Genomic DNA, 27,265 nt, shown 5'->3' with positions numbered 1-27,265 from the left:
AGCATGTTCCATTACTCACGTATCCGTTCTCATGCAAGTGTCACACTGTTTTAATGACTACTGCTTTGTTATGTCCCTAAATATATGGCAGGACAAATCTCTCCTCTTTGAGAATTGTCTTAGTTATACAGGGCTTTTATTCTATATGAAATATAGAATCATTGTACAATTCTCCAAAAGTTCTGTAGGATTCTGACGCCAATATATTAGGCATATATATTGATTTGGGTAGAAGTGACACCTTGACCATATTAAATATTCCCAGCCAGGAAAATGGCATGTCTCCCGTTTACCTGGGCCTTCTTTTAAGCTCTTTAAGAGAATTTTAAACATTTTCTCCACAAAGGCCAAGGGCATTTTTGCGAGTGTAATCTCTGGATACTTTATATTTTCACTAATATTGTAAATCTCTTGTATTGCATAGACAATGCTCATATAAAGGACCATTACTTATTTTTGTATTTGATTTTGAATACGATGACCTTGCTGGACTCTTAACACTTTTCTTTGTGTTCAGTACGTTGATTCCCTTGGATCTTCCATTTAAATGGTCGTATTCTCTGCTCTTTGAGGAGCTAACACTCGGGCCGGGCAGCCTCCGGATGCATCTGTTCCTGCCTGGCAGCGCGCCCCGGGCCCCAACCTTCTCCACCCGCGCTCCCGCCAGGTGCAGCCGCCCGGCCCCGGCCAATGGCAGCGCCGACTAGCCGGGCCAAGCTTGGAGGGACCAATCCCGCCGCTGCCCCCTCCCCTCGCCGCCAACTCGGGAACGGGAACAGGAGGCCGTTGGAAAACTTTGGGCAAGATGGCCCGGCGGTGATTTCCGTGGCGGTCTCTCCTGCGCCCGGCCTCTGCGCCGCAGGCCCAGCCCCCGAGCTTCCTCGCACGTTCGGCAGCCCCGGCCTGGCCCCGGCCCCTCCTGCCCATGGCGGTGGCCGAGCTGTACACGCAGGTAGGAGGGTCCGCTGGGCTCCTGGGAGCGCTGTGGGGGAGCCGGCCCTGCTAACGCTGACTCGACCTGGCGCCCGGGCCACACCTGCGCACCTGACACGGCAGGGCGGGCGGGCGCGCGCTGGGGGCCGCGGAGGGGCCACGGGGACCGGGGACACGAGCGAGCGTCGCCCCTCCAGGGCCCCGGCGTGCTCCGTCCCTGCCCGCGGGTAAGCCCCCTCCTGGCTCCGCTGCTCCTGGGTGCCCTGCGTGTGGGAAGACCCTGTGGGAGGGGCCGCCCCCTCCGCTGCTCCGGCCTCGGGGCCTAGAATCCCCAGTGCCCAGGGGTCGCGCGTGCGTCCCCATCTCCCGGGACTGGAGCGCCTCGGTCCCTTCCTACCACACCACGGGTGGAATCAGAGTTGCCCATGCGGACGTAGGAAGCTGAGACGCCGGCCAGTCTCCTGGCCCCTCCTGGGACCCCCTTGAACGAGTTGGCATAGAAGCTTATGGCCGCAGTGTTCGGGCTGCTTTCTAGAATTCTGTGTCTTCAAAGTGCGTGAACGGGCATGTAGGCTCTTCAGAAGCTGAAGCAGCCTGGGTCACAGGCTTGAGGGCACTGCAGGGGCACCAAGCGCTTGGGGAGCCCAGGGGCCACGAGGTGCAGTCGTAGGCTCTTTGCCTAACATCTGTACTGTTAGCAACAGTACAAACACTACAGTTTCTAAAGCGCCTTTCATATACCCTGACTCCGGGAAGCACTAGAGCATTCCTCAGAAGCTTCCTTTCTGCTGGCTGGGGCTCCACCTCTTACCTCGGAAGGGCAGCGTTCCCACATATGCCCCAAACCCTCTGAGATAGGCTTGGGTAATTATTTGGATAAAGAGTGTGACAGTGTTAGAACTTTTGAAAAAAAAAAAATCCATTTGAATAGCCATAAAGCCTGATCCTCCTATACATCAGTTGGGGAAATCTAGAGACCTCAGTATTCAGACGAGTGGAACTAGAATCCATCCATTTCCCCGGACACATGCTCTAGCTTTCTACTTTAAAAGATGCTTTTGCTGTAGATAGAAAAGAAAGTTATTTAAAAAATCATGTTTCAATGGTTTAAGCAAACGTTTTTCTTCTACTTTGATTACTTAGTAACAGTCCGGACACAAAGCAACCGAACTGTAGTTTCTCCTCTGTTGCATCTCCATTAACTGGAGTTCTAAATGGACAGTGTTTGAATTGCCCTAGTTTTGTTCTAGAATATTTTCACCAGTGAGAGTGTGAGCCCTCAGACAGCCAACAGCGCTTCTTCAGCCTTCAGTTTACTGGAAGTGAAAGAAAAGTCTTGGACTAGTCTTCAACGATACTTTGGAAGACAGAGAAAATGCTGCTGCTGAACCTATTTGAGGTGACAGTATTTCCAGAAGCAGAAACACACAGGTGCAAGCACCCCTATTTTCAGGTGCCTCAAACCTCAAATATTTATTAAATGTCTAGTAAGTACCAGGCACAATGTAAGAAAACTGATAGGAAGGAGTTTAAAGGTACAAGCTTGGAGGGAATGAGAATCTGAGAATCCCAGAGACTGACGCAGCCTGATGGCCATCCCCACCGACCTTGTGTCCACGTAGACACCTGTGTTCCTAGGCTGCCACCTCCCTTCCTGGTGGGCAGTTAGCCCCCATTTTGTCTGTTCTAGAGGTGGGAAGGGGAGGGCCATGGCAGCCAGAGAGTGAAGTCAGGGCTTTATTCCCCAGTGTGGGTTTTGAGTGGGGGCTGGCAGAATCAAGGGTGGTGTGTTAGGACTGTTAGATTTGTTATGTATGCCAGCAGCGCCCTTGGGCTGTGGAGGAGAGAGGCCGGGGTCACGTAGCTGAATTCTCAGGTCATTCCAGCTGTTGGAAAAGAATTAGAGCTGCAATGTTGGCCATGGAGGGTGGAGGCAGGTGAGGCTGAGAGGCTGGACTGGGGAGTGGGGTGGGGGTTGAAGGGACCAGCCAAGGATGACATTTGAGGTTAGAGTCTGTATGAGAGACAGCAGGGTGGTGCCCTTGAGTGAATTAAGGATGTGGCATGAGGAGGAAATATTTCTTAAGAAAGTCGTCAGGCAAGTTCTGTATTTGCAGGGGTTGAAGGGGTGAGGGGGCTTCCAAGGGAAGGTGCCTTGCAGGGTGGGAGGTGTCAGAGGGAGGGGATGGGCCCTGCCAAGGGTCTTCTGCCCAGAGGTGGTCACTGAAGCCAACAAGACACTGAGGGTCTCACCAAGGTGGGAGAAGGCAGACAGAAGAGGGCGAGGGACAGGCCAGCGGGGCATGCATCTGTGCAAGGAGTGAGAGGAAGCAGAAGGGCTGAGATGGAGCCATCCAGAGGAGGAGCTAACAGGGGAGCTGGAAGGCACCCTGTGGGAACAGGGAAGAGGGAACTCCAGGAGAAGTCTTGGTGAGGGGAGCAATCGCTGCCAGGTGAGGTGTAAAATCATCCATCTCTTTTGAAAAGCTACAGGTGCCATGCCTTAGAAATGTTCAGAGCAGCAGTTCCCCTGTTTGAAATCTCTCTAAGAAGAGCCGGTCTGGCATTCTCTGCTCTACCACCTCTAGAGGCTCCCATTGCTTTCAGACTCACTGACCAGCCATGAGGTCCTGCCTCTCTCCCTGCCTTCCTGCTCTTACCTGGCTCATGCTCTGCCAAACTCCTTGCCATTCCCTCAATGCCTTGCTTGCACGTTGCCACTGCGTGCCTTGGCACACGAACTCCACCTGTCTGAGCCTCTGTCTGTCACCTTTGCTCATGGCACCTGCACCTTCCACCTTCAATTTGAGCAGGACCTCTTCTGAGAAAGCCTCTGCAGCTAGCCCCTCCACACGGTGCCTTCCATATTGCCTGGTAACAGCTCGTGAACTCTGTGTCTCCACTATTGACCAAGAGCTTTCAGTGAGCAGGGGACAGTGGGGGCTTCATAAATGTTTGATGTGCACCTGTGTGCATGACTGAACGTTTTTGCTTACAGAAATAGCTAGGACCATGGAGATGATGATATGGATGATGTTATTTTTATGTCTATGTGCTAGATGCCATCCTCAGAGTTTCATGTGCCCCCTCTCATTTAATCTGAATAAACAATTCTGTGTGTTAGATGATCTCACACTTTTAGAAATGGCTCAGGTCAGGTAAGTTGCTAAGGTAACATACAAGTGATGGAGCCGGAGTTGAAAACCTATGTTCTTAGTGTCTCTCACTACCACCACCTTGGTTCAACCGCCTTTATTATCTTCCTCTTCTTCAAGGGATCTGACCTTTTCCCCGCACACAGTGGGCTTGTGAGAAGTTCATCCACTTTCTATCTACCTCTCCTGACACCTGCTTATTTGTATTTTTCCTTATAATAACTAAATTGGAACCAATCCCAGTGTCCAGCAAGAGGGGTAAAGTTAAGTAAATTATGGAAGACTCACATGGTAAAACAGCATGAAGCCATTAAAAGTACTATTTCTGAAGAGTTCATAACATGAAAACGTGGTTATGTGAAAAATGGGGCACAACAGTTTATATACTGTATGAGGATAAATATAAAATATGCGGCCGGGTGTGGTGGCTCACGCCTGTAATCCCAGCACTTTGGGAGGCCGAGGCGGGCAGATCATGAGGTCAGGAGATCGAGACCATCCTAGCTAACACGGTGAAACCCCGTCTCTACTAAAAATACAAAAAAATTAGCCAGGCGTGGTGGCAGGCGCCTGTAGTCCCAGCTACTCAGGAGGCTGAGGCAGGAGAATGGCGTGAACCTGGGAGGCGAAGCTTGCAGTGAGCCAAGATCGTGCCGCTGCACTCCAGCCTGGGCGACAGAGCGAGACTCTGTCTCAAAAAAAAAAAAAAAAAAAAAAAAAGAAAAAACATAAAATATGCAAACAAAGAAAAAAGACCACATATATCACTGCCTAAAGATTGGACGGTCTTTCTTTCTAGTAGCTGCAGAGAAGTCAACAAGGATGAAGGCTGGGGATGGGTTGTTAGGTTTGGCCGCTAGGTTTGGTCCCTGGCGTCGTTTCTGTTTGGGTAGAACTGTGAAGGGGAAAGGGAAACTCTGACATGACCCGCGAAAGGGAGGAAACCAGCAGAGGACTGCAGTTTGAAGACGTAAGAAAGGCACCACGCATGGGTTAACCTCAGAAAGGAGTGAGGGCCTGAGGCCACAGTGGCAGGAGTTGAAGGCACAGAGATACTGACAGAGAAGGAAGAAAGCCCAGAGAGCTTGACAGCTGCTGAGCAGGAAGGGTGGGTAGGACAGACGGCTTGAGGAGAGTAACAGTGCCACCAACCATTTCTCTGACAGCATCATTCCAGACCCTCAGCATCCAGGCCACCTTCCTCTGGGTGAATTTTCACACCTTGATGCCCATTTTAGTGGCACTATTCTCTAGCCTTGATCTGCTCAGCCATGAGTACGGTGCAACTTCTTGTGAGCATCCCTCAGTGTATCCTGGCATTATGTTAGTCCTTTAAGCAGAGCTGGTACATGCTCTGCCCCTGGTGGGTCAAATCAAGTCCTGGTCCTGCCCCTTACTAACTGGGTGACACCAGGCAAGTTACTTAACCTGAGTTTCCACACCAGTATAATGGACTGAATCATGCTTACCAGCTGAGGAGGTAACTATGAGGATTAATGGCGTGTAAAATCCTTAGCACAGCACCTGACACATAATGCTTAATAAAGATTACTGAAATACTGATGCTATTATAATACAGTTGATATTTTTTTACCTAAATACAGACTTACATTTATCCCTATAAAATTTTCCGTTTTATTTAGTGCCCAGCGTTTCTGTAGCTTGTAAAAACCTTTTGAATCTTGATCATCTTTAGCTAATCAATCATTTCATCTGCTTGTTTGATACATGTGTTTTGTTTTTTCATCTACGATACTGGTGAAAGTGTTGAATGAAAGGGGAGGCGGTAGAGCTCTGTGGCATGCCTCTGGAGACCTTTTTTTTTTTTTCCTAAAGGTTGCTCTTGCTCATTAATTAGAACTCAGGTTATGACTGTGTAGTGACAGGTTCACTACAGTCATTCCACCATCTGTTTCTTTCACTTGTGCAAGAGGAACTCACAAATATCTTCAAAGTTCTGCTGAAACTCAGATGTGCAAGGTCAAAAGAAGTGTCTTGACTAGCAGTCCAGGGCCCATGTCTAAAATGAGGTCAAAGTGCAGTGTAACGATTTTTTTTTAATTTGGCTAATTCTAAATAGTTTTTAGACTTCTATATACCATTAACAACTCTGGAAAATTAAATGTATCCATTGTATTATGTATGGGTAGTTCAAAGAGAAAAAAAGGGATGAAAAGACTGAAATACTTAGTCTTTAATTGGTGCAACTGAACCACTGGGAATTTGAATTTTTGTTCAAAAGTTGTTTATGGAGTGCTAGTTATGGGAAGTCTTTGCGTTGGATTCCAAGCACAAAGACTAGGCTCTTAAAGTTCAAATGCCAGTGGGGGAGATGGGAGGCAGCCTAGATACCTGGGGGAGGGGCAGAGAGCGCTCAAGGGAAGCATCCAGCTCTGCTAGATGGCAAGTGGCAAGGAGAGTGCCAAGATGAGGAGTGTCTCCAGCTACTCCAGACTGTTCAGAGCTGTTTGCTCTTGGATGGGGAGAGGATGGGTGGGGCTAGGGTGGAAGGAACAGAAGTACACAGCAGAAAGCCAAAGAAGGCCTGCCATGTTCCAGAAAGTGCTAGTGGTTTTGGGTGGCCACAGGCAGAGGGTGGATTGAAAAGAGGGTGAGGCCTGAGTAGGAAAATTGGCCAGAATGCTGGTTGCCCAGGCCTGGCTCTTCCTCAGAACCCATGTGGGGGTTGATTTTCAAAGCTTTTCTCTTGCTGGGCCCCACCCACAGGAATTCCAATCAAGTACGGATGAGAGAGTCTGTCTGCCCAAAGAAACCTGGTGCTCAGCCTGGCTGAGGAAGCCTCCGGGGGCTGCTGCACCAGTCAAGAGAAGATTGGTGGAGGTAGGGTTGGGGGCTGACTTATGGCCATGGCAAGGGGGCTGGTAGGCAGGGGCGGACAGGAGAGGGCTTTTAAAAGGCAGTCTTTTCTAGCACCTGGTGACTGTTGGGCTGTTGGGGTGGAGACACAGAGGGGTGCCCAGCACTGTCCCAGGCTTCTGACATGAGGGGCAAGAGAGCTAGGAAGGAGGAGCGTCGGCATCACTGGAGTTTGGAATTTATGAGTCTACGAGGACATTTAGGGGTTGACATCTTGGAGGCAATTGGAAATGTGGTGTAGAGCTCCAGTACACGATCTGGGTGGGAGGTCTCAGATGCACAGGTGCCAGGCGGTTGCAGAAGCTGTGGAATTGGGTGGAACTCTCCAGAAACAGCCTATCATGAGAAGAGGCTGGGAAGGACCTTGGGAGACACGGACATGGGGGGGAGTGGGAGGGGCAGGGGAGCCAGGGGAGGGGCCCATGAGGAGCGAATGAAGAGGAGGAGGAAGAGAGGGGCATGGTGTGACAATCTGGCCTGGCTGACCTGGAGTGTGGACACTCCCAGTCCAGAAAGCGGTTCTAGGAGGGAAACTCATGTCGTCCCATCTTGTCCCATCTTCCATATAAGTCTTCAAGTCATTTCTGTGGCTCATGCCAGAAGATCCCTCAGAAAAGCAGGCGGCGTGAGAAGATGCTGTTCTCATCTCACCTGTGTGCCTTGGGGGGGTGGCTGGCGTGGTCTTGAGCTCATAAGGTTCAGGGGTCCCGAGCCTCTGCCTCAGCTTGGCGCCTTGGCATGGGGAGGGCACTCAGGGAAGTTGGGAGGTGGCCCTCTCTTTCTTGGCTCCGCTGAAGGGCTTGGCAAGCCATTCCATCCCAGTCCACAGACTCCTGCCTCATGGGAAGGCCCCATATTCTGGAAGTCAGTTGACAGCTGGTTACACTGTTTGCATGGACTGCGGACTGCATCTGTTTGGATGAATGCTGTAAAGTTAACTCTTCCTCCAGTTTGAAGCATTGCTTTGTGGGTAGAGGAATGTGAGGGAGGAGGGGACAGGAATGAATGGGTGGAACTTACCCGGAGCTGAGTAAACTCACCGTTGTTTACTTACCAGGCTGGGTTTCAGCTGCAGGGCACTCAATGCCAGCAGAAGCACCAGGATCGCAGGGTGTGGGCGGCCTGGGGTACTGGGCTGAGGAGTCACTGATCTTCAGAAGAGAAGCCGTCAGTGGTTACGTATGTCCTAATACTGCCTGCCGTTTAATACCACTTTTAGCTGAAACCAATCCTAAATTATAGTTAGGAGAGCACACGGACTCTCAAGTAGATAGTTGCAGTTCAGAGTTCAGGATTACTTTCAGGGCCAGATTTGCTTAATTAACACGGAGTTCAAACTAGGAGTCACAGGCCCTAGCTCTGCTGGAGTCCTGGTCCTTTGAGACTCTGTCTGCTGTTTGGTGAGTTATTTCTCTCTGGGCTTCAGTTAGGGGCTCTGGTAAACAAAAGGATTGATTGGCCTAGTGACTTTCACATTACTTCTCGGAGCCCAGGCTTCCTTGGAAGGCCCCCAGGGCTCTCAGCTCCAGCTCCCATCAGAACACCTCCACTTTCACCTGCTTCGCTTAGCCAGCTGTTACAACTTAATTTTTTTTTTTTTTTTTGAGACGGAGTTTCACGCATGTCACCCAGGCTGCAGTGCAATGGCAAGATCTTGCCTCACAGAAACCTCCGCCTCTCGGGTTCAAGCGATTCTCCTGCCTCAGCCTCCCAAGTAGCTGGGGTTAGAGGCATGCGCCACCACGCCCAGCTACTTTTGTATTTTTAGTAGAGATGGGGTTTCTCCATGTTGGTCAGGCTATTCTCAATCTCCCAGTCTCAGGTGATCCACCCACCTCGGCCTCCCAAAGTGCCGGGATTACACACGTGAGCCACCACGCCTGGCCAGAACTTCCTTTTGAAGTAGGCTTTCTGCAGCTCTAAAAAGGAGTTTGACAAACAACTTGGAGTAGATAATCAGTTCTGAGACTCTGTAGTGGCCAATTCTTGATAAATTTGGTAATTCATGTACAATTCTTTTGGGGGGCATATATTTTGATATTTGCCTTTAAAGATTAACATTCATTGTTCTGATTATGAAAGTAATAGGTACATATTGTAGAAAATACATCCAACTCTCAGGTGTCTCTTATGAGGACCCCATTCCTAATCCATTTTAATGAAGTGAGCTTCATGACGTTAGTAATAAATATTTTCAATAGCAGACCTGGGGTAGGAGCTGTGTAGCCTGTGGCAACAAGGATGGGTGTGGGTGTGTGCCTGAGACAGGCGTGTCTGTGTGTTTCTTTATGAGGCCTCCATCGTCCTATCTGCACAAGAGTGTGTGTCACTGACTGCCAGGTCATTCTTCCATTCTCGTTCTCTCAAAACTTACACATCCATGTCACGTTTCGGCAAGCTTCTGCTTTTTGCTAGCTGTTAAGGATTAAAGCAACTCAAATGATTTAGGGGTAGTCATGATTGATATCCATCCAGTGACTTTTCTGTTTTATTGATTAAGTAAGGCGATTTATATTAACTAATAGATAGGTTCCTCATCCAACATTGTCCTAGTCTAGTACTTGTACTGTGAACTTTGTTTGTTTGTTTGTTTTTCATTTGAGAGGGAGTTTCACTCTTGTCTCCCAGGCTGGAGTGCAGTGGTGCGATCTCGGCTCACTGCAACCTCCACCTCCTGGATTCAAGCGATTCTCCTGCCTCAGCCTCCTGAGTAGTTGGGATTACAGGCATGCACCACCACGCCCAGCTAATTTTTGTGTTTTTAGTAGAGACAGGGTTTCACCATGTTGGCCAAGCTGGTCTCCAACTCCTGACCTCAGGTGATCCACCCACCTGGGTCTCCCAAAGTGCTGGGATTACAGGTGTGAGCCACCGTGCCCAGCCTGTTTTATTCTTATTCTTTATTTCCTCCAGCATTTTTATATGAACATGTTAAGCATAATGCAATGTTGAAAGAACTTTACAGGTCAGGCACGATGGCTTATACCCGTAATCTTAGTACTTTGGGAGGCTAAGATAGGAGGATCACTTGAACCCAGGAGTTCAAGGCTCCAGTGAGCTGTGATCACGTCACTGCACTCCAGCCTGGGCCACAAAACTAGATCCTGTCTCTTAAAAAAAAAAAAAAAAGAAAGAAAAAGAATTTTGTAGTAAACACCTGTTTTACCACCTGGATTCTGGTGTGGACATTCTGCCATATTCATTGTATCCCATGTCTATCCATCTTTCTGTCCTTCTATCTGACCTTCAATTCATCTCACTTTTTTGAAGCATCTTTGAGTAAGCCATGTATCAATACCACCTTCTAAATATTTTAGTATGCATATTAACTAGAGTTCCATATTTGTTTAGTTTTTTGTGTAAAATCTACAGAAAATGAAATGCACAAATCTTAAGTCTGCATTGTCTGAGGTTTGAAAAGTGCTTAGCCCCTATGTAACCCGAGCCCCATCAAGATACAGAATGTTACCATCACTCCCAGAAGATCCCCTCATACACCTTCGGAGTCACTCCCTGGCCCCACCCACCCTCAGAGGCAACTACTGCTGTGAATTTTTTCCCAGCATGCATTAGTTTTAGCTGTTCCAGAACTTGATTTGAAGGGACTCACATAGGAGGTACTCATTTGTGTAAGGCTTCTTTTTAACTCAGCGTGCTTTGGTGACTCACCCATGCTTTTGCTTACATAAGTAGTTCATTCCTTTTATGGGTAAGTTGTATTTCATTGTATGGGTATTCTGCAGGTGTTTTGTTTTTAATTCTCATTAATGGGCATTTAGTCTGTTTCCAATTTTTGGTCACTATAAATAAAGTTACTATGTCCCATATCACAGAATTTATGTACCATTCTTTGAGGGGGGGGGCTTATATTTTGATATTTGCCTTTAAAGATTAATATTTATTGTTCTGATTATAAAAGTAATAGATGCATATTGTAGAAAAATACATCAAACTCTCAGGTGTCTCTTATAGGGACACTAATTTTTAAATCCTGCCAGGCGTGGTGGCTCATGCCTGTAATCCCAGCACTTTGGGAGGCTGAGGCAGGTGGATCGCCTGAGGTCAGGAGTTTGAGACCAGCCTGACCAACACGGTGAGACCCTGACTCTACTAAAAATACAAAATTAGCCAGGCATGGTGGCGGGTGCCTGTAATCCCAGCTACTCAGGAGGCTGAGGCAGGAGAATCACTTGAACCCGGGAGGTGGAGGTTGCAGTGAGCCAAGATCGTGCCATTGCACTACAGCCTGGGCAACAAGAATGAAAATCCATCTCAAAAAAAAAAAAATCCTATTGGGTCAGTGCCTTACCCTCATGACCTCACTGAACCTTAATTACCTTCTGAAGATCCTTCTCAGATATAGTCAATTGGGGGTTAGGGCTTCAACATATGAATTTGGGGGACACACAGTTCAGCCCACAGCAACGTGGTTCTACCTAAAGACTTGTACATCGGCGCTGAGCCAGGCATGCCATTGCCTGCTGGGAATTGAGCTGGGTGGCTGTGTCTGGACTTCTGCATTTCCCACTGTGGGAATCCTTGGCAGCCCACCAGTGTGATAAGATTATGATGACATTGCTGTAACAGTACTTTCGTAGCATTTTACAAAGTTCTTTCAAGTACAAAGTCTAATTTAACCTCCCAGGGAACTGGTGAAAATAGTTATTGTTGTGCCAATTTTATGGATGAGAAAAGTGAGGCACTAGAAGTTAAATGTCTGGCCCAGAGTTCCATAGTCAAATCAGTGGTGAAAGAAATCCCTCTCCTCTAACCCTGTAGACAGCCGTGAGATGTTTCCATTAAGGGACTTGCGGATTTCTTTCCCATGTACAGGCTTTCAGCATTCAAGGTTTATCTAGGAGGCTTTGGGAGTTCCGTTGCCTGTAAACTGAGGCAGCCAGGCCTGGTGCATCACAGATGCACGAAAGATCACCTCATAAGCAAAATTAGGTAGACGTATTCCTCATGAAGGAGCTGACCTAGTGGACAGAAAGAAACCTTCCTATGTCTAACCATGCATTGATCCATAATTTTGGAAGTCCTGAAATTCAGCTTTTCTCATCCTGTTGGTCAGTACAACAGGGTCTGGATTCCCGATCCTGAAGAAGTTTGGAAGTCTGCTGAAATAGCCAAGGACTACAGAGTTGGTGACAAGGTCCTGCGACTCCTGCTGGAGGATGGAACGGTGAGGGTCCTTGCTGTTCACAGCTACGTCGATGTGTAAAGCGGTAGCTGGGGTGTGTGTAAGGATGGGAGCACATGGACCCCGTGGGAGGCATCCAGGGGAGGGCGCACGAGTGGGCACCAGCACCATCCCCAAATAGCCCCCTGGTGCCAGGACTCACTGATGTGTCTGTACTCCTTCCTTCCCGCCCCTGTGCTGCCCTGCATCCACCGGACCTCTCTCTGTAATGAGGGCCCAGCTGCAGGAGCCAGGTCTGTGCCATGGCACTGCATTTCCAGGCACCCAGCATTACTGGGAGAATGCTGAAAAGTGATTCGCCATTTTGGCTTCCTGAGTCTCAGCCCAGAGATTGGGCAAAGATGAAAAACTTGGTGAGAAGTCGTTTGAGCCCAAGACATACGCTGGTAGAGAAAAACATCAAGATGGGAAGGGGAGGAAAATGAGAAGAGGGAGATAGAAAACAGGCAGGGAGAGGGAGGAGTGGGAGGAGACTGGAGGGAGTCGGTCCACAGATGTATAGAAATGTGTAAGAGAGGGAGTGTGGCAGGGACAAGAAGACATGGACACCCAGCTTTGTGTGACATTATGAGGTGCCTCTGTTGGTGCTGGTGTGGTGAGGGGGAGGTGAGGATGAACTTTAGCAGTTGCTCCTGTGGTAGGATGAGCTATTGAGGAGCTTCCCTGCAAGGCTGCATGTGCCTTCTGATGACGCAGCTTCTGAAGACTTTGCATTTGCTCTAAGTGTCCCTCATGAGTTGTCCTTGCCTACCATTGCTGTAGTGACATCCCACTGGATTAGTAGCCTAGGGTGACTGGACGGGTTTAGAATCAAGTATCTGGGTAGAGAACTGGGCAGGGGATTTGTGCTCCATCTAGATCCCAGAGGTGGGTCATGTGAGGATTAATTGACAAAGCATGTAAATGGGTTCTGCAGACACAGGACACACTACTTCTAATCAGACTGTCCTGGATTTGGGAGACATTTCCTGAGATCTTGGGAAGGCAGATGAACACAGCGGTTAAAGACACACCCTCTAGAATCAGATGGTCTGGCGTCAGATCCTGGCATGGCCACTTGTTAAGTCTTTGGCCCAGGCCCTCAGTTTCCCCATATGTACAAAGGTAATGACTGTGCACCGTCCCAGGGTTGCTGAAGTGCGATGAGACAATCCTGTGTGCATGTTTGAAGGCAGGAGCTCTGGGAAGAGGCTCCTGCTCCCCGGGGCTTCCCTTTCCAGCAGGAGCTCCTCGCAGTTTTTATTGAGTGTCTCCTGTGCACAGTCTGGGTTCTGATTAGGGATCAGATGGCTTTGTCTGGGAAGGAAAATCTCAAGGCAGCAGCTGCAGTGGCAGTTTGCTGCTTTGGTAATATCTGCAGGGCTTCAGGTGGCTACATTCCCGGCCTTGACCCGGCTGCAGAGGCGAGTAGGATGGCGGGCAGCCAGACCGCTCTTTAGCTCAATCCTTTGTCAGTACTGTAAGAGACAAGGCCTGTGTGCTGTAGGAAAATGTCACCTCTGCCTCCCCTCCCCCAAAGACTGTCTGTCCTTTCTGTCTCCCTGTTGCTTTCACACATAACACACACAGAGGCCAAACCAGAAGTGGGGGTTGTGGATTTACAACAGAAAAACAGAGACAAGGAAAGTCAGTATGTATGAGAAGCATTTTTCCTGATTTTATTTTCAAAAGTGTTTAGGTTGAGAATATTCTGGTCGGGGTTAGGTCACAATACAATTGCATTGGTAACAGGGGAGCAGGAGCTGGCCTGAGGATCCATGTCCAGTTGTGGATTGCCCTGAGCTGCTCGCTTTATGCAGAACAGACCAACCAGCCAGCAAAACCCCTGCCATGGACAAGGAAGCACTGTGCTAGTGAGAGAGCACAGGCTTCAGAGTGAGGCCCAGATTAACTGTGTGACCTTGGACAACAAACTCCAACTTTCTGAACCTGTCTCGACTTTCTTGGTTGGGGTAGTCACGTCCTCCCTGGAAGACAGTTTTGAGGATTAAATGAAACAATCCATGCTGAGTGCTTGGCATGGGGTCTGCACAGTGGCACTTGATGAAGGGCAGCTGGGCCACCTTGTGGAGCTGGGCCAGGACCAGAGATCAGAAGGAATCCAGAGATACTGACTGAATACCAGGAAGGCGGCCTAGGAAGGTGGAAGAGAAACAAGCATGCTGGGTCACCTGCTCAAGTTGCTTTAGTTGGGCTTCACTTCCCCCAGCGGTGAAATGGGAGTGTAGGAATTAGAATACTCTGACATTGGAAAGGCCCAGTCGTCTGTGGCACAGATGCCACGGGGCATGCTCGCCTCACCTTCGTTCTGCTAAGGCAGCTGCTTTAGGAATACTAGGTTAAATCTAGCAGAAGAGGAGCAAGCCTGGGAAAATTCCTTGGCCCAGGGCTGAGAATGATAGGAATAGACAGCCCTGCTGGGGGAGCTGTGAGCCCTCGGACATGTGGGCAACTGCAGACAGGAGACACCTGCACCAGGGGCCTTTCACGGAGAGACCACCACCTGCATGGACTCCTTTAGGTATCTGTCACCACCAAGTGTGTCAACTTTGAGCAGAGACTCAACAACCTTAAAGAGACCGTAGGTCATTGTGTCATTTTAGCTGCAGCATCTTGTTTTCAAATGAAAACTTGCATGGCCTCAACATTTAAACCACATATAGGTAGAGCCCCAGTGGGAGATTCAGGAATGGGGCACCTGGATCTCTGCCCTTGTAGCTTCCCCAACACCCCTTATTGAGGCCTCTGTAGCTCTAAGGACCGCTGCTCTAGCTCCTCTTCGCAGATGAGAGAAGTGAGGCCCAGAGAGGGTGAGTGACTTGCCCCAGTGCACATAGCCAGTGCCCTAGTCCCCTGCTCCTACTTTTCATTATTCCAGGAGTCAGCTGTGAAGATTTTCTTGTTGCTATACATACATTTGCTTTTTAATGTCAGTGATGACTCTGATGGAGGGGTGGATAGGACAAAGGACAGTGCTTCAACAGAAACACCAAAAATCTTTTATTTCCAGAGCTCTAATTTTTATCTTTGTCCATAGGAGCTGGATTATTCTGTCAATCCAGAATCTCTGCCTCCACTTCGGAATCCTGACATCCTCGTGGGCGAGAATGACCTCACGGCTCTCAGCTATCTTCACGAGCCCGCAGTGCTCCACAACCTCAGAATCCGCTTTGCAGAATCCAAACTCATTTACACCTACAGTGGTAAGGAGAGCAATTCTAGGAAGTAAGGAATGGCACTGGAATGTAAGCTTGCTGTCTAGAGCCTCCTGGTTGTTTTACGTTTATACTGAGCACCCAGAGTTTGTTGTAAAAAGAAGTGTCTGGGTGGGGAGAATCTTCAACAAGAACTAAGACTAGACTACCGAGAAAAAGAGACGTAACAAAGCTTGTGTTTGAGTTTCTCGTCAGATTTCATACATTTATTACTTATTTTGGGCAATGATATTACTTACACTGCAAATTGCAAAAACCTCTCCATTTGCGAGCATTTCCACCTGTCCTGTCAACCAACCATCAGAACAGCCCGAGGGTGTAGGTGACTGGCAGGGAATTAATTCAGTGCATGAAGTAACTTGCCCAAAGTCACACAGAAGGTTTAATAAGCGACAGAGCTGGGGTTTCTTAAAAAAAAAAAACTGGAGATGCAGGTGGCAGTAAGAGTCTTTTAACTGCATCTAACGTGTTTCCCCAGGAATCATTTTGGTGGCCATGAATCCTTACAAGCAGTTGCCAATATACGGAGATGCCATCATCCACGCCTACAGCGGGCAGAACATGGGCGATATGGACCCACACATATTTGCCGTGGCAGAAGAGGCATACAAGCAGATGGCCAGGTAGCTTCCTGCCAAGCTGGACTTCCCCTTGCTCTGCCAGTGCTCCCTGCATTTGCCAGACCATCACAGTGGAGGGGAGATATCTAGGTTGGGCTCATTAAAAGAGATAGGCCAGAGGTGGTGCTTTGTTGAGCCGACTACCTGGAATGAATAGCAAACGACTGTTCCATGTACCTGACCTTCAAGACTGGAGTTTCCTGGGTTTTGTTCCTTCAAGGTAGTCAAGTCAGTCCTACCAGTCTGGGAAGAGCAGATGCTTTTCTTGCAGTGTGTTTGGTTGGAGGAGTGTTGATTTATTCTCTGCCATGAGACGTTTAAGCTTTTTTTTTTTACCCATTCAAGGAAGTAGGGTCTGATGACAGGGGTTTTAGCTGCAGGAGGTTTTAGGTGCAGGAGACTTGGAATTTTATCCTAATTTCACTGCTAGGTGTTTGTAGGGCCCTGTGGAGTTCTCGTTTCACTAGTGCACATGTATGAAAAGCCTCCTGTGAATGAGGCACCGTGCACACATTCCCATATATCATCTGGGATGGCCTCAGAATAGCCCACGATGCAAATGTCTGGGCAGTAAACAGCTTCAGGGAATAACCAACCCAGGGTAGGCAGCAAGTAAAAGGCAGATCTGGGATTTGTGCTCAGATTTTTAAACTCTAGTTTATTTTTCCCATAACTATCACTTTTGGCTTCAGTGTCTTCATCTGTAAAGTATGGAGAATAAAAACACCACCCTATCTTTGTAGCTGCCTTTACAGTTTGCAAAAGAACTTTCACATACAGTGGTCTCCCTTGAGTCTTACAGCACTCCTGTGAAGTTGACTGACTTCATTGCCCTCATTTCACAGATGGGAAATCTGAGGCACAGGACCTGGACCTGCTGACTCTTTACCTAAATCTTTACTGCATAACCCCAGCCGCAGCTCCTGAGCTCCCTCCGCTTTATGTCTTCGTCTGTGAGCTAGACTCTCAGAGGGCACCCATTCCTGGTTCTGCTGCTTATAATGAGGGAGCAGGTGGTGCTTACATGAGGTAGAACACGTGCTGCTTTCTTGCACAGATGTCTGATGGGCAGTCTGGGGCTAGACCGAGCTTCTTCAGAGTCATCAGAGACCCGGTGCCGTGCAGCTCCCTGTCCCTGGGGTGGGGCCGTCATCCTCAGGGACAAGCCAGTGCTCACCTCTGTCTTCCGTATTCTAGGTAACAAGGCATATGAGGGGAAGGGTATGGCCCTCCAGGTTAAGGAGACTTTCTGGAAGCCCCACAAAGCACTTCTCACAGCTCGTCGGGCAGACCTCACTCACATAGGGAGGCTGGGATGTGCAGTCTTTCAAATGCACAGAGGGGCACTGCCTGGCCACTGGGGCCTAGTCCCTAAGAAGGAAGAGGAGAATGCAAATGCATACTGGGTAGAGAATTAGCAGCTTCTGCTGCACCAAGATTCCTTCTAACCCTAAAACCCCTGTGGTTCTGAGATTTTTCCCTGGCTCCCTGTAGGTCTCCCAGGTATCGTGGTGATTAGGGACTGGGTATCGGTGGGATGAGCTCTTTGGCACTGTAGGACTGTGCTCACTTCAGCCCTAAAGAGCCAGTTTCTCCTTGGAGGTCTGTCTGTGTAACTGCCATAACAGAACGGAGCCCAAAGCAGGCTCGTGTTGGCCTTGTTTGATGCTAGACAGGTAGTGTCCCTCAGGGCTGTAGAACAGGGCTGGGATTACTAAAGCCCTGTTCTATGCCCTGAGGGACACTGAGCATGTCATTTCACTTCTCAGAGTCTTCATCTTCTCTCTTTGAAATGAAAATATTGGACCGGGGCTCTGTATCCAAAGTCTCCTCTGCATTTACATGGGAGGCTGTGGCTCTGTGCTCTGGGTCAAGTCACTCCACCCCTGAGTCACCATTTTACTCTTCTGTAAAAGAGATATCTATGTCGTAGGATTTTCGTGAAGCTTAAATGAGAATCTGTATCCACCCAGCACCTGGCATGTGAGCGGTGCCACTTCCACAGAGCCATGTTAGAAGCTTCCACCATCACAGTCTTACGACATGAAAAGTTTAATGCATTTTTTTAAATCTCTAAATTATATAACAGAGCATGTTGGCTTACAGAGCGCATATGTTCCCAAGCATCTTTTGAATAATTGCTCTCAAAATAATGTCCTTGAAATGTTTTTATATTTAAGTGGGATGTGCAGAAAGGAGTTGACGTAAGGCCTGAGGCTGCTGTCTTTAGAGGCCTGCTTGCAAGGTGGCCCATGGCTAGCCTCTGATTTCATGACGGTTCCTGACATTTCTTGGTTGAAAAAGTGGCTCATTTTACCTAAACTCAAGCTGTTTGTGTAAATAATGTGCTTTATGCTGAATACCTGCTTTCCTTCTGGGAGTCTGGAATATTGGCATGTGCTAGACAGAAGGTGGGCACTGCATCTCTAATGAGCTTCCCTGGCAGCCAGCATTTCACATGTGCCATCAAATTCCTTGCTGGAAGAATTGAATGTGTCCTGTGTGACCCAACTGGGAGAGGACCCCTGGAAGTTTGCACCCGTGTTCCACTGGACCTTGCCCCATGTGCCTTTTCCCCGTGCTGCTTTTGCTGTATATCCTCTTGCTGCAGTCAGTCTTAGCTGTGAGGATGACTATATGCTGAGTCCTGTGAGTCCTCTTACTGGGTCACTGAACCTGAGGTTGGTCTTGGGGCCCCTCAACATGGTACTCAATAAATACATGTTGACAGGCAGCATGATGACCTGCACAGGGTCCATCTAGAAAGAGGGTGCTCAGGAGAGGGTGGGGAAGGCAGAGGAGAGATGAAATGAGAGATGAAATTCAAGAACAGAGTTTAAAAGCAAAAATCCTGCCCAGAGAGTGGGAAGGATGGGAAGGAGCAGTTTTTTGGTTGAGTGGAAAGGTTGAGTAGGGAAGCAGTAAGGAGTAAGGATTTGAATGAAGGTTGGATGAAAGATGTGAACTTTTAAAATTGTGTGTTCTGCACGATCACATAGAAAAAAAAATCTAGAAGGAAATTGATTGAGATTTAAAAATAGTAGAGTGACAAAACAGTTTCCCTCTTTTGTCTTGTCCGCGTTTGTCTTAATTAGCACATGTTGCCTCTTTAATGGGAAGAAACTAATATTTGAAAACTTTTATTTGCTTTAGAAACAACAGAAACCAGTCCATAATTGTAAGTGGGGAGTCAGGTGCTGGAAAGACAGTGTCGGCTCGCTATGCCATGAGGTACTTTGCCACTGTCAGCAAATCGGGCAGCAACGCTCACGTGGAAGACAAGGTCCTGGCATCCAATCCCATCACCGAGGTGCGTACCACTGCGGAAGGCAGCCGGGTGTTGGTGATGGAAATGGGGGTTGGTTGGTTTGTGTGCTCTCCTGGCTAATTCAAGTTCCCACCCTTTAAAGACTAAAGAAGTGAGGGCAGGAAAGACCCGGGAAGCCTATTTGCTGGTGGGATTTGAAGGAGATGGGGGCAGAATTGCTACTTTCAAGGCTCTCTCCTGCTCTACCTGCTGGGCTGGAAATCTACCATCAGACTCCAGGAGTCCTCTGTTTACATTTACATCCCAGGGGAAACCAAACATCACTGGTACACTGAAATCACTGGTGTTCTCCACCCAGCTGGCATCAGCATTCATGAGCTGATTGTTAAAATATTCAGGAATTTTGCAAGCTGATTGATAAACCTTTGGTAGTTTGACATCAGTCAGGGAAGGAGTATTTATACCTTCTGCCTTGGCAGAGGCCACATGTCAAGACTCTTCCTCCTGCCCTCCCCAAGAGCCAGTTCATCAGCACATTACTGACTGGGACAGAGAGTGGGCAAGGCCAACTGTGACAGTGCCCATGGGGGTGAGGAGACAGCCCTCAAGGAAGAGGAGGCACCCAAAAGGCACAGAGGAGGGTCCTGCAAGCCAACTCCAGCTGCCCCGCAAAATGGGAAGAGGATTGATTTGAATTTATTTGGAAGCAAAGCAAAAAATTAAGAACATTAGACTACTAGACCTCTTCTCCCTGTTTTCTCAAATCAAAATCCTCAATCTTTATCAGACAATCTACTCTGTTGAAGCCACTGCTTAGCTAATGTGGGAAGTGATAGAAAAGAATAAGACCCAATCTCCAAGTGTAAGATTCTTCTAACCTAATGTAAGAATATTTTAAAATTAAATAGAAACATATGTCGGGGGGGTGGTACTAAGAAACACTGCAAAGCTTATAATTCAGAGGCATAGGCTTACTTAGAAACATAAATTACAATCCAAGATACCAGTAGAAAAGTTATCAAGGCTGGGTGTGGTGGCTCACATCTATAATCCTGCACTTTGGGAGGCTGAGGTGGGTGGATTGCTTGAGCTCAGAAGTTCCAGACCAGCCTGGGCAACATGATGAAACCCCATCTCTACCAAAAATACAAAAAATTAGCCAGGTATGGTGGCACATGTCTGTAGTCCCAGCTACTCAAGAGGCTGAGGTAGGAAGATTGCTTGAGTCAGGAGGTGGAGGTTGCAGTGAGCCAAGATTGCACCACGGCACTCCAGCCTGGATGACAGAGCAGGACCCCGTCTCAAAATAAAAGTTATCAAGAGCCAGTGCCAAGTTGAATGCCCAGTGGATAATTTTGTGTAAATATTTAGGGTTTGTCTCCTCTACTAGACTGCACACTCCATGAAGGCGGGACTATATCTATTTGGTTTACCTTTGTTTACCGAGCGCATGGCACATAGTAGGTGCTCAGTAAAGACTTGTTGGCAGGCAGCATGACGACCTGGGCAGGAGTCCATCTAGAAACAGGGTGCTCAGGAGAGGGTGGGGAGGGGCAGAGGAGAGATGAAATTGAAGAACAGAAGTAAGAAGCAAAAATCCTGCCCAGAGAGTGTGAGGGATGGGAAGGAGCAGTTTTTTGGTTGAGTGGAAAGGTTGAGTAGGGAAGCAGTAAGGAGTAGGGATTGGAATAAAGGTTGGATGAAAGATGTGAACTTCTAATTGAGCATCATAGGTATTTGGGGCCTGAATGAGTTGAGGCACCTCATATTCTCTCATTTAATCCTCCCTACTCTAAGTGTTCTGATCAGTCTGGGCTGCTATTATAATAATAAATATAATGTACTTTAGTATAATATACTTTAGTGTCATTGACCAGGTGGCTTATAAACAACAGAAATTTATTTCTTGCAATTCTGGAGGCTGGAAGTCCAAGATCAGGGTGCTAGCAGGGGTCAGGTTCTAGAGAGGCTTCTCTTCTGGGTTGCAGACTGCTGTCTTCTCACGGTACCCTTACATGGCAGAAAGAGAGCAAGAGAGGTCTCTGGGATCCCTATTATGTAGGCATTAAAATCCCACTCCCAGGGGCTCCACCCTCATGACATCATTACTTCCCAAAGGCCCACCTTATGATACCAATACATAGGATTAGGATTTCAGCATGAAGATTTTGAGAGGACACAAACATTCAGTCCATAACAGTGAGTTGCTTATGATTCTCATATTACAGATAGGGAAATTAAGACCTGGAAAGATGAATTAACTTTTTTGTTTGTCTGTTTTTGAGACAGGGTCTCGCTAAGTTACCCAGGCTGGAGTGCGGTGGTGCAATCGTAGCTCACTGCAGCCTCCAACTCCTGGGCTCCAGCAATCCTCCCATCTCAGCTTTCTGAGTAGCTAGGACTACAGGCACACGCCACCATGCCTGTCTAATTTTTTTTTTATGTTTTGTAGAGATGGGGGTCTCACTGTGTTGCCTCGTCTGGTCTCAAACTCCTGGCCTCAAGTGAATTTCTTGCCTCAGCCTCCTGAAGTGCTGGGATTACAGGCGTGAGCCGCCGCACCCAGCCAATGAATTAACTTTTAAGACATTACACAGATAGCAAAGATAGAACCCAGGACCCTGAAACATCGGAACCTGTGCTCTTTCTGGTCCTCCCCAGTATCTGCCAGTGGGACCAAGGAGAACCTTGAGCAGCAGGCTCATGTTCTGATTTGTCATGTTCCCTGCCAGCGTGGGGTTGCTTTCTTTCCCCAGACCTCCCTCTGCCAATCAGACCTTCCCCTAGGGTGCGGGATTGCATTTTACTAAAAACCCCTCCAATAATTTTGAGGCAAAAATCTTTTAATGTTGTTATTTCAAAAGAGTCTTATTTTTTTTAGGCTGTTGGAAATGCCAAGACCACCCGCAATGACAATAGTAGTCGGTTTGGGAAATACACAGAAATCAGTTTTGATGAACAAAATCAAATTATAGGAGCCAACATGAGAACTTACCTCCTGGAGAAATCCAGAGTTGTCTTTCAAGTAAGTATTAAATTTCCTTTTCCCCAACTTTTTGAGCATTATTTACATTTACATACTTATTATACATACTCAGGCAAGCTACACTATGCTGTGAGTTGAAGAGTAGGGTTTTCTTGTCTTTCATTTGCAGTTTGGATTCTTTTTTCTGTTTATTAAAAATTGATGGATGAATAGGTGTAATATCAGGTGAGTTGTATGTCTGCAGGAAAAGGTTAATGACTTTTTAATTTGGGGGATTTACAGAATCCTTATAGTTTAAAAAGCAAGTATCTCTTTCTAGAGTACAAAAACTGTTTGAAATAGGCAAAGCTGACAGACTGGCTTTCCTATCAGGAAGGGAATGGGATCAGAGCTATTGAGGGGGTTTTAAAAGAAAGGCTTTTCTGCCAGTAAATGGAGAAATTTCTCATCGTTTTGGCCCAGGAGGAGAGCAACAGTAAGCCTTGTATTGCAGGAAGTTTGTAAAAATTTCACTAGGATGAGTTACGCCATTCCCATTTCATAGGATGTTTTCATTTAATAACACTTTCTCTGGGTTGCTCATTACTTGGAAGGCCATCTCAGGCCACCCAGTTCTCAGCTGAGAGGAAGGGCCTGCTTGTGAACTGGCCAGATCACATGCCAGACAGAGAATTATCCATCCAGATTAGATATCTAGGACCCTCTAGTTAAAAACCTGGCATTTTTGCTTGTAAGGATTTGGTGTAATTTTGAGGACATTTCTTTATCTTACAGTCGGAAAATGAACGAAATTACCACATTTTCTATCAGCTTTGTGCATCTGCACAGCAGTCGGAATTTAAACATCTTAAATTGGGTATGTGATGGATCGTGTATGAAAGGGTCTCTCTTTTATGGAGGGCTTAAATTCTAGGTTAACTTTCTTCTTATAGTGATATATTTGTTTTAAGTATTTGCCCAAAGATACAAGATTCTTTGGTTTCAGGGACAGAATTGGTGCATCTAATTAAGGGGATGGATTAGGGCCGGGGGGATGAGTTTAGAGAGAGGGGGCACTCGTAAGCCTGAGGGTTATTTTTAAAGCTCATTGGGCCTGGCATGATGGCTCACGCCTGTAATCCCAGCACTTTGGGAGGCTGAGGAGGGTGGATCACCTGAGGTCAGGAGTTAGAGACCAGCCTGGCCAACATGGCAAAACCCTGTCTCTACTAAAAATACAAAAATTAGCCGGGTGTGGTGGCACGCACCTGTAGTCCCAGCTACTTGGGAGGCTGAGGCAGAAGAATTGCTTGAACCCGGGAGATGGAGGTTGCAGTGAGCCGAGATCACGCCACTGCACTCCAGCCTGGGCAACAGAGCAAGACTCCGTCTCAAAAAAAAAAAAATAGCTCATTGGGTATTTATGGTCCTCCAGCTAGAACCACCTGAATAAGACCTCCTGAGAGCTGGAACATATGGTGTCACCAAACTTTCCATTTTATTTGAGCATGACATGTTAACCCACTTATTAAAACAAACCACCTGTATCATAATTTGACCTTCCTTGATGGCTCAAGGTCATTCATTACTTGTAGTCATAATTAATTATATTCCAGAGATGGCTAAAACATAGGGCTGTTTGTCCTTCAGTACAAAAGGTCCCGAGCCCCGTGCTGTCACGGCTCTCCTGCCTTAGCCATTTGTGCTATGCTAGTAGATGAGAATTGTTGGAGATAACTTCTAGTATGTTGGAGTTGAACTCACACTCTCTAATTTTGGAGAAGTTGCTTGTACTCTTAGAATCTAAGTTTCTCCAGATTTCACATGAAGGTAATATCCTTGGCCTTGTCTACCAAACAGAATGTGAATAGTGAACCTGCAGAAGGGCTTTCTGAAAGATCCTCTACTATTTAAACATTAGATGTATGTGTATATATATACACATACATGTGTATACATACATATATATACATACATACTATATATACATATATAAATGTGTGTGTATATATACACATACATATATACATATATAAATGTGTGTGTATATATATACACACACACACACATATATATGTACATATATAAATGTGTGTATATATATATATATACATATATATATATATAGAGAGAGTCATTATCCGGATTGTGCTAATGGTTTTATAAGAGTATATGCATGTCAAAAATTCATCAAATCGTACGTGTTAAACATATGCAGTTTATTGTACATTCAGTAAACCTCAGTAAAGCTATATAAAAATGTTAGGTGCAGGAACAAAAACCATGAGCTTTAGAGTTAGGCCTGCATTTAAATTCTTGTGTGCCATCAGCTATTGGAACTTGAGAAAGTCACTTCACTTTCCTGAGTCTCAGCTTCTGTGTCTGTTATGTAGAATTTTTTTTTGTTGTTTTGTTTTTGTTTTTTTGAGACAGGGTCACTGAGGCTGGGGTGCAGTAGCGCCAGCACAGCTTACTGCAGCCTCGAACCCCTGGGCTCAAGTGATCCTCCCACGTCAGCCTCCTGAATAGCTGGGACCATAGGCATGTGCCACCATGTCCAGCTAATTTTTTGTAGGGATTTGGTTTTGCCCTTTTGCCCAGGCTAGCTTGAACTCCTGGGTTCAAGCAAGCCCCCTGCCTCAGGCTCCCAAAGTACTGGGATTACAGGCATGAGCCTCCACACCTGGCTGTAATGCAGAGTTCTAAGGAATAAATGGAATAAACTGTGTAAGGTGCATGACACAGCTTGTTAAGTATGAACTTCCCTTCTTCTGATAAATGTGTATGTCCAAATTTCTGTGTTACAGACATAACAAATCTTACTTTTTGATTTCAGGGAGTGCCGAAGAATTTAATTATACAAGAATGGGGGGCAATACTGTCATTGAGGGTGTGAATGATCGAGCTGAAATGGTAGAGACTCAAAAGACCTTCACGCTTCTGGGTAAGGGAAAATATCCCATCCAAGTATGTAGCCATTTTCTCTTAAAAAAAAAAAATTAAGGCCAGGCGTGGTGGCTCACACCTGTAATCCCAACACTTTGGGAGGCCGAGGTGGGCAGATCACAAGGTCAGGAGATTGAGACCATTCTGGCCAACATGGTGAAACCTGTCTCTACTAAAAATACGAAAAATTAGCCAGGCGTGGTGGTGGGTGCCTGTAGTCCCAGCTACTCAGGAGGCTGAGGCAGAGGAATCCCTTGAACTCAGGAGGCAGAGGGTTGCATCGAGCCGAGATTGCACCACTGTACTCCAGCCTGGCAAAAGATCAAGACTCTCTCTCAAAAAAAAAAAAAAATTTAAAAGGTGGGGATTCCCAGCAAATGTGTGTTCTGAAGGCTCCTAATCAATTCTAATTTTAGGACAAACCATCAGAACATATTTGGAGACTAAGTGGTCAAGACTGTGCTTTTCCCTTAAAAGAGCTAGAAATTAACTCGTTTTTTTCCTCAGCCTTCCTGGCTCGGCCGTTAGAGGCATGGGCTGCAAGCCCTGTGACTGCCGTAAGCTCTTCTAGGCTGAATACAAGGATGACTGGTAAAGCCAAGGTCCAGTTCGGTTCAGAAGTGGAACGTTGGCCCTCTGTGGCCTTCGTAGGTCTCCTGATGATGACAGTAAAATAGTGAGGACTCATCTGGAGCTTACAATGTGCTGGGCACCATCCTAAGCACTTTATAACTGTGTGTGAACTCATTCAATCCCTACAACCACCCTAGGAAGTCAGTGCTGCTGTTTCTCCCATTTTACAAGAGGGAAACTAAGACACAGAGATGGGAAGTGATTTACCCAAGGTTAGGCAGCTGATTCAGAGTGGAACTGGCTTTTGCACTCCAGGGTCTTCAAGCATCTCATTTGGTACAGAAAACCCCATCTTCTGTTGCTCAGATGCCGGCACAGGTGGAGCAGGCACGACTGTCACAGCACAGCCAGTTGTTCCCAATCCTTCTCGCCTTACTTTTCCCACACAGAGCTCATGTTCAGAAAGGCTGTCTACCAGATGGTATTTATAAAAACAGGCATTCACTCTCTCATTCTGTATGAGTCTAGACATCCACATGAAGCTGCCAGTCAAAGCTTCTGATCAGGGTGAGGCCGTCGGCCATTTCTTTCTTTTTTTTTTTCTTTTCTTTTTTTTGAGACAGAATCTTGCACTGTCGCCAGGCTGGCCTGGAGTGCAGTGGCGCAACCTCTGCCTCCCCGATTCAAGCGGTTCCCCTGCCTCAGCTTCCCAAGTAGCTGGGATTAGAGGCAAGTGCCATCACACCTGGCTAATTTTTTGTATTTTAGTAGATACAGGGTTTCACCGTGTTGGCCAAGATGGTCTCAATCTCCTGACCTCGTGATCCGCCCGCCTTGGCTTCCCAAAATGCTGGGATTACAGGCATGAGCCACCGCTTCCGGCCAGCCATTTCTACGTCTTGCTGAAATCTCTCTTGCTGAAATCTGCTGCCGATTCATACTAAGTGCTTTCATTCTTGTGGCCTGGTTGACTGTATCTGAATGTAAAAAGCTAAGAGTTTCAGGTTAAACATGTCCAAGGAATAGGCAAGACGATCACAGCTGGATAATGGAGAATGAAAACAAGATGGTTTTCTAAGCAAAATCACCATCAGACTGTTCCCTCAAACCTGCTTCAAGGAGAAAGGCAGTTTAAACATTTTATAATAATAAGATAAACACTTTTGGCACTGACTTACATTTGCTGAAAATAATTATGGTCGTCATTTCAATCTTTGTATAATGTACTCCATGGAGAGGGGGCTCGGTGCATGCGGAGGGGACAGGTGGCCAAGCTCTGGCTGGGCTGAAGGATATGCCCTGCCCTGCCCACCCTCATCTCCCTGATCCTTCTACTCTCTCCCACCTCTATCATGTCCTCCTCCTCACAGCAAGATAATGTAGGGCAAATAGAGTAGGCTTTGGGATCAAATGAATGTGAATTCAAATCCTAATTGGTATGAGTCTAAGGTTACCCACTCTGAGACTTGGTGTCTTTTTTTGAGATGGAGTCTCGCTCTGTCATCCAGGC

General features: G+C 47.1%; 1 protein-coding gene and 1 non-coding gene across 8 annotated transcripts in view; both read left to right on the top strand.

Annotated features, from left to right (window-relative positions):
- The first annotated feature begins 754 nt into the window (after window positions 1–754).
- MYO5C (myosin VC) overlaps window positions 755–27,265 on the top strand; it is a 102,354-nt gene continuing 75,843 nt past the window's right edge. For 3 of the 7 annotated variants that reach the window (XM_055363028.2, XM_055363029.2, XM_055363033.2), the window contains exons 1-8: window positions 769–952; window positions 12,040–12,150; window positions 15,206–15,371; window positions 15,862–16,006; window positions 19,157–19,313; window positions 22,153–22,296; window positions 23,032–23,113; window positions 25,073–25,180. In XM_055363028.2, coding sequence (XP_055219003.1) covers window positions 926–952; window positions 12,040–12,150; window positions 15,206–15,371; window positions 15,862–16,006; window positions 19,157–19,313; window positions 22,153–22,296; window positions 23,032–23,113; window positions 25,073–25,180 — 940 coding nt within the window. In that variant the 5' untranslated portion in view covers window positions 769–925. Of the gene's footprint in view, window positions 953–12,039; window positions 12,151–15,205; window positions 15,372–15,861; window positions 16,007–19,156; window positions 19,314–22,152; window positions 22,297–23,031; window positions 23,114–25,072; window positions 25,181–27,265 lie in introns of those variants that run through there. The other 4 variants (XM_019010947.4, XM_055363030.2, XM_055363034.2 and 1 more) reach the window with 4 other exon arrangements.
- On the top strand, window positions 17,669–17,781 carry MIR1266 (microRNA mir-1266). Its single transcript, NR_106481.1, has one exon. It is a non-coding gene; the product is annotated as a microRNA mir-1266 (primary transcript).

Source organism: Gorilla gorilla, chromosome 16 (genome assembly GCF_029281585.2).
Source record: "Gorilla gorilla gorilla isolate KB3781 chromosome 16, NHGRI_mGorGor1-v2.1_pri, whole genome shotgun sequence".
In the NCBI taxonomy this organism is placed as follows: Eukaryota; Metazoa; Chordata; class Mammalia; order Primates; family Hominidae; genus Gorilla; species Gorilla gorilla.
This window is presented reverse-complemented; position numbering and strand designations above follow the sequence as displayed.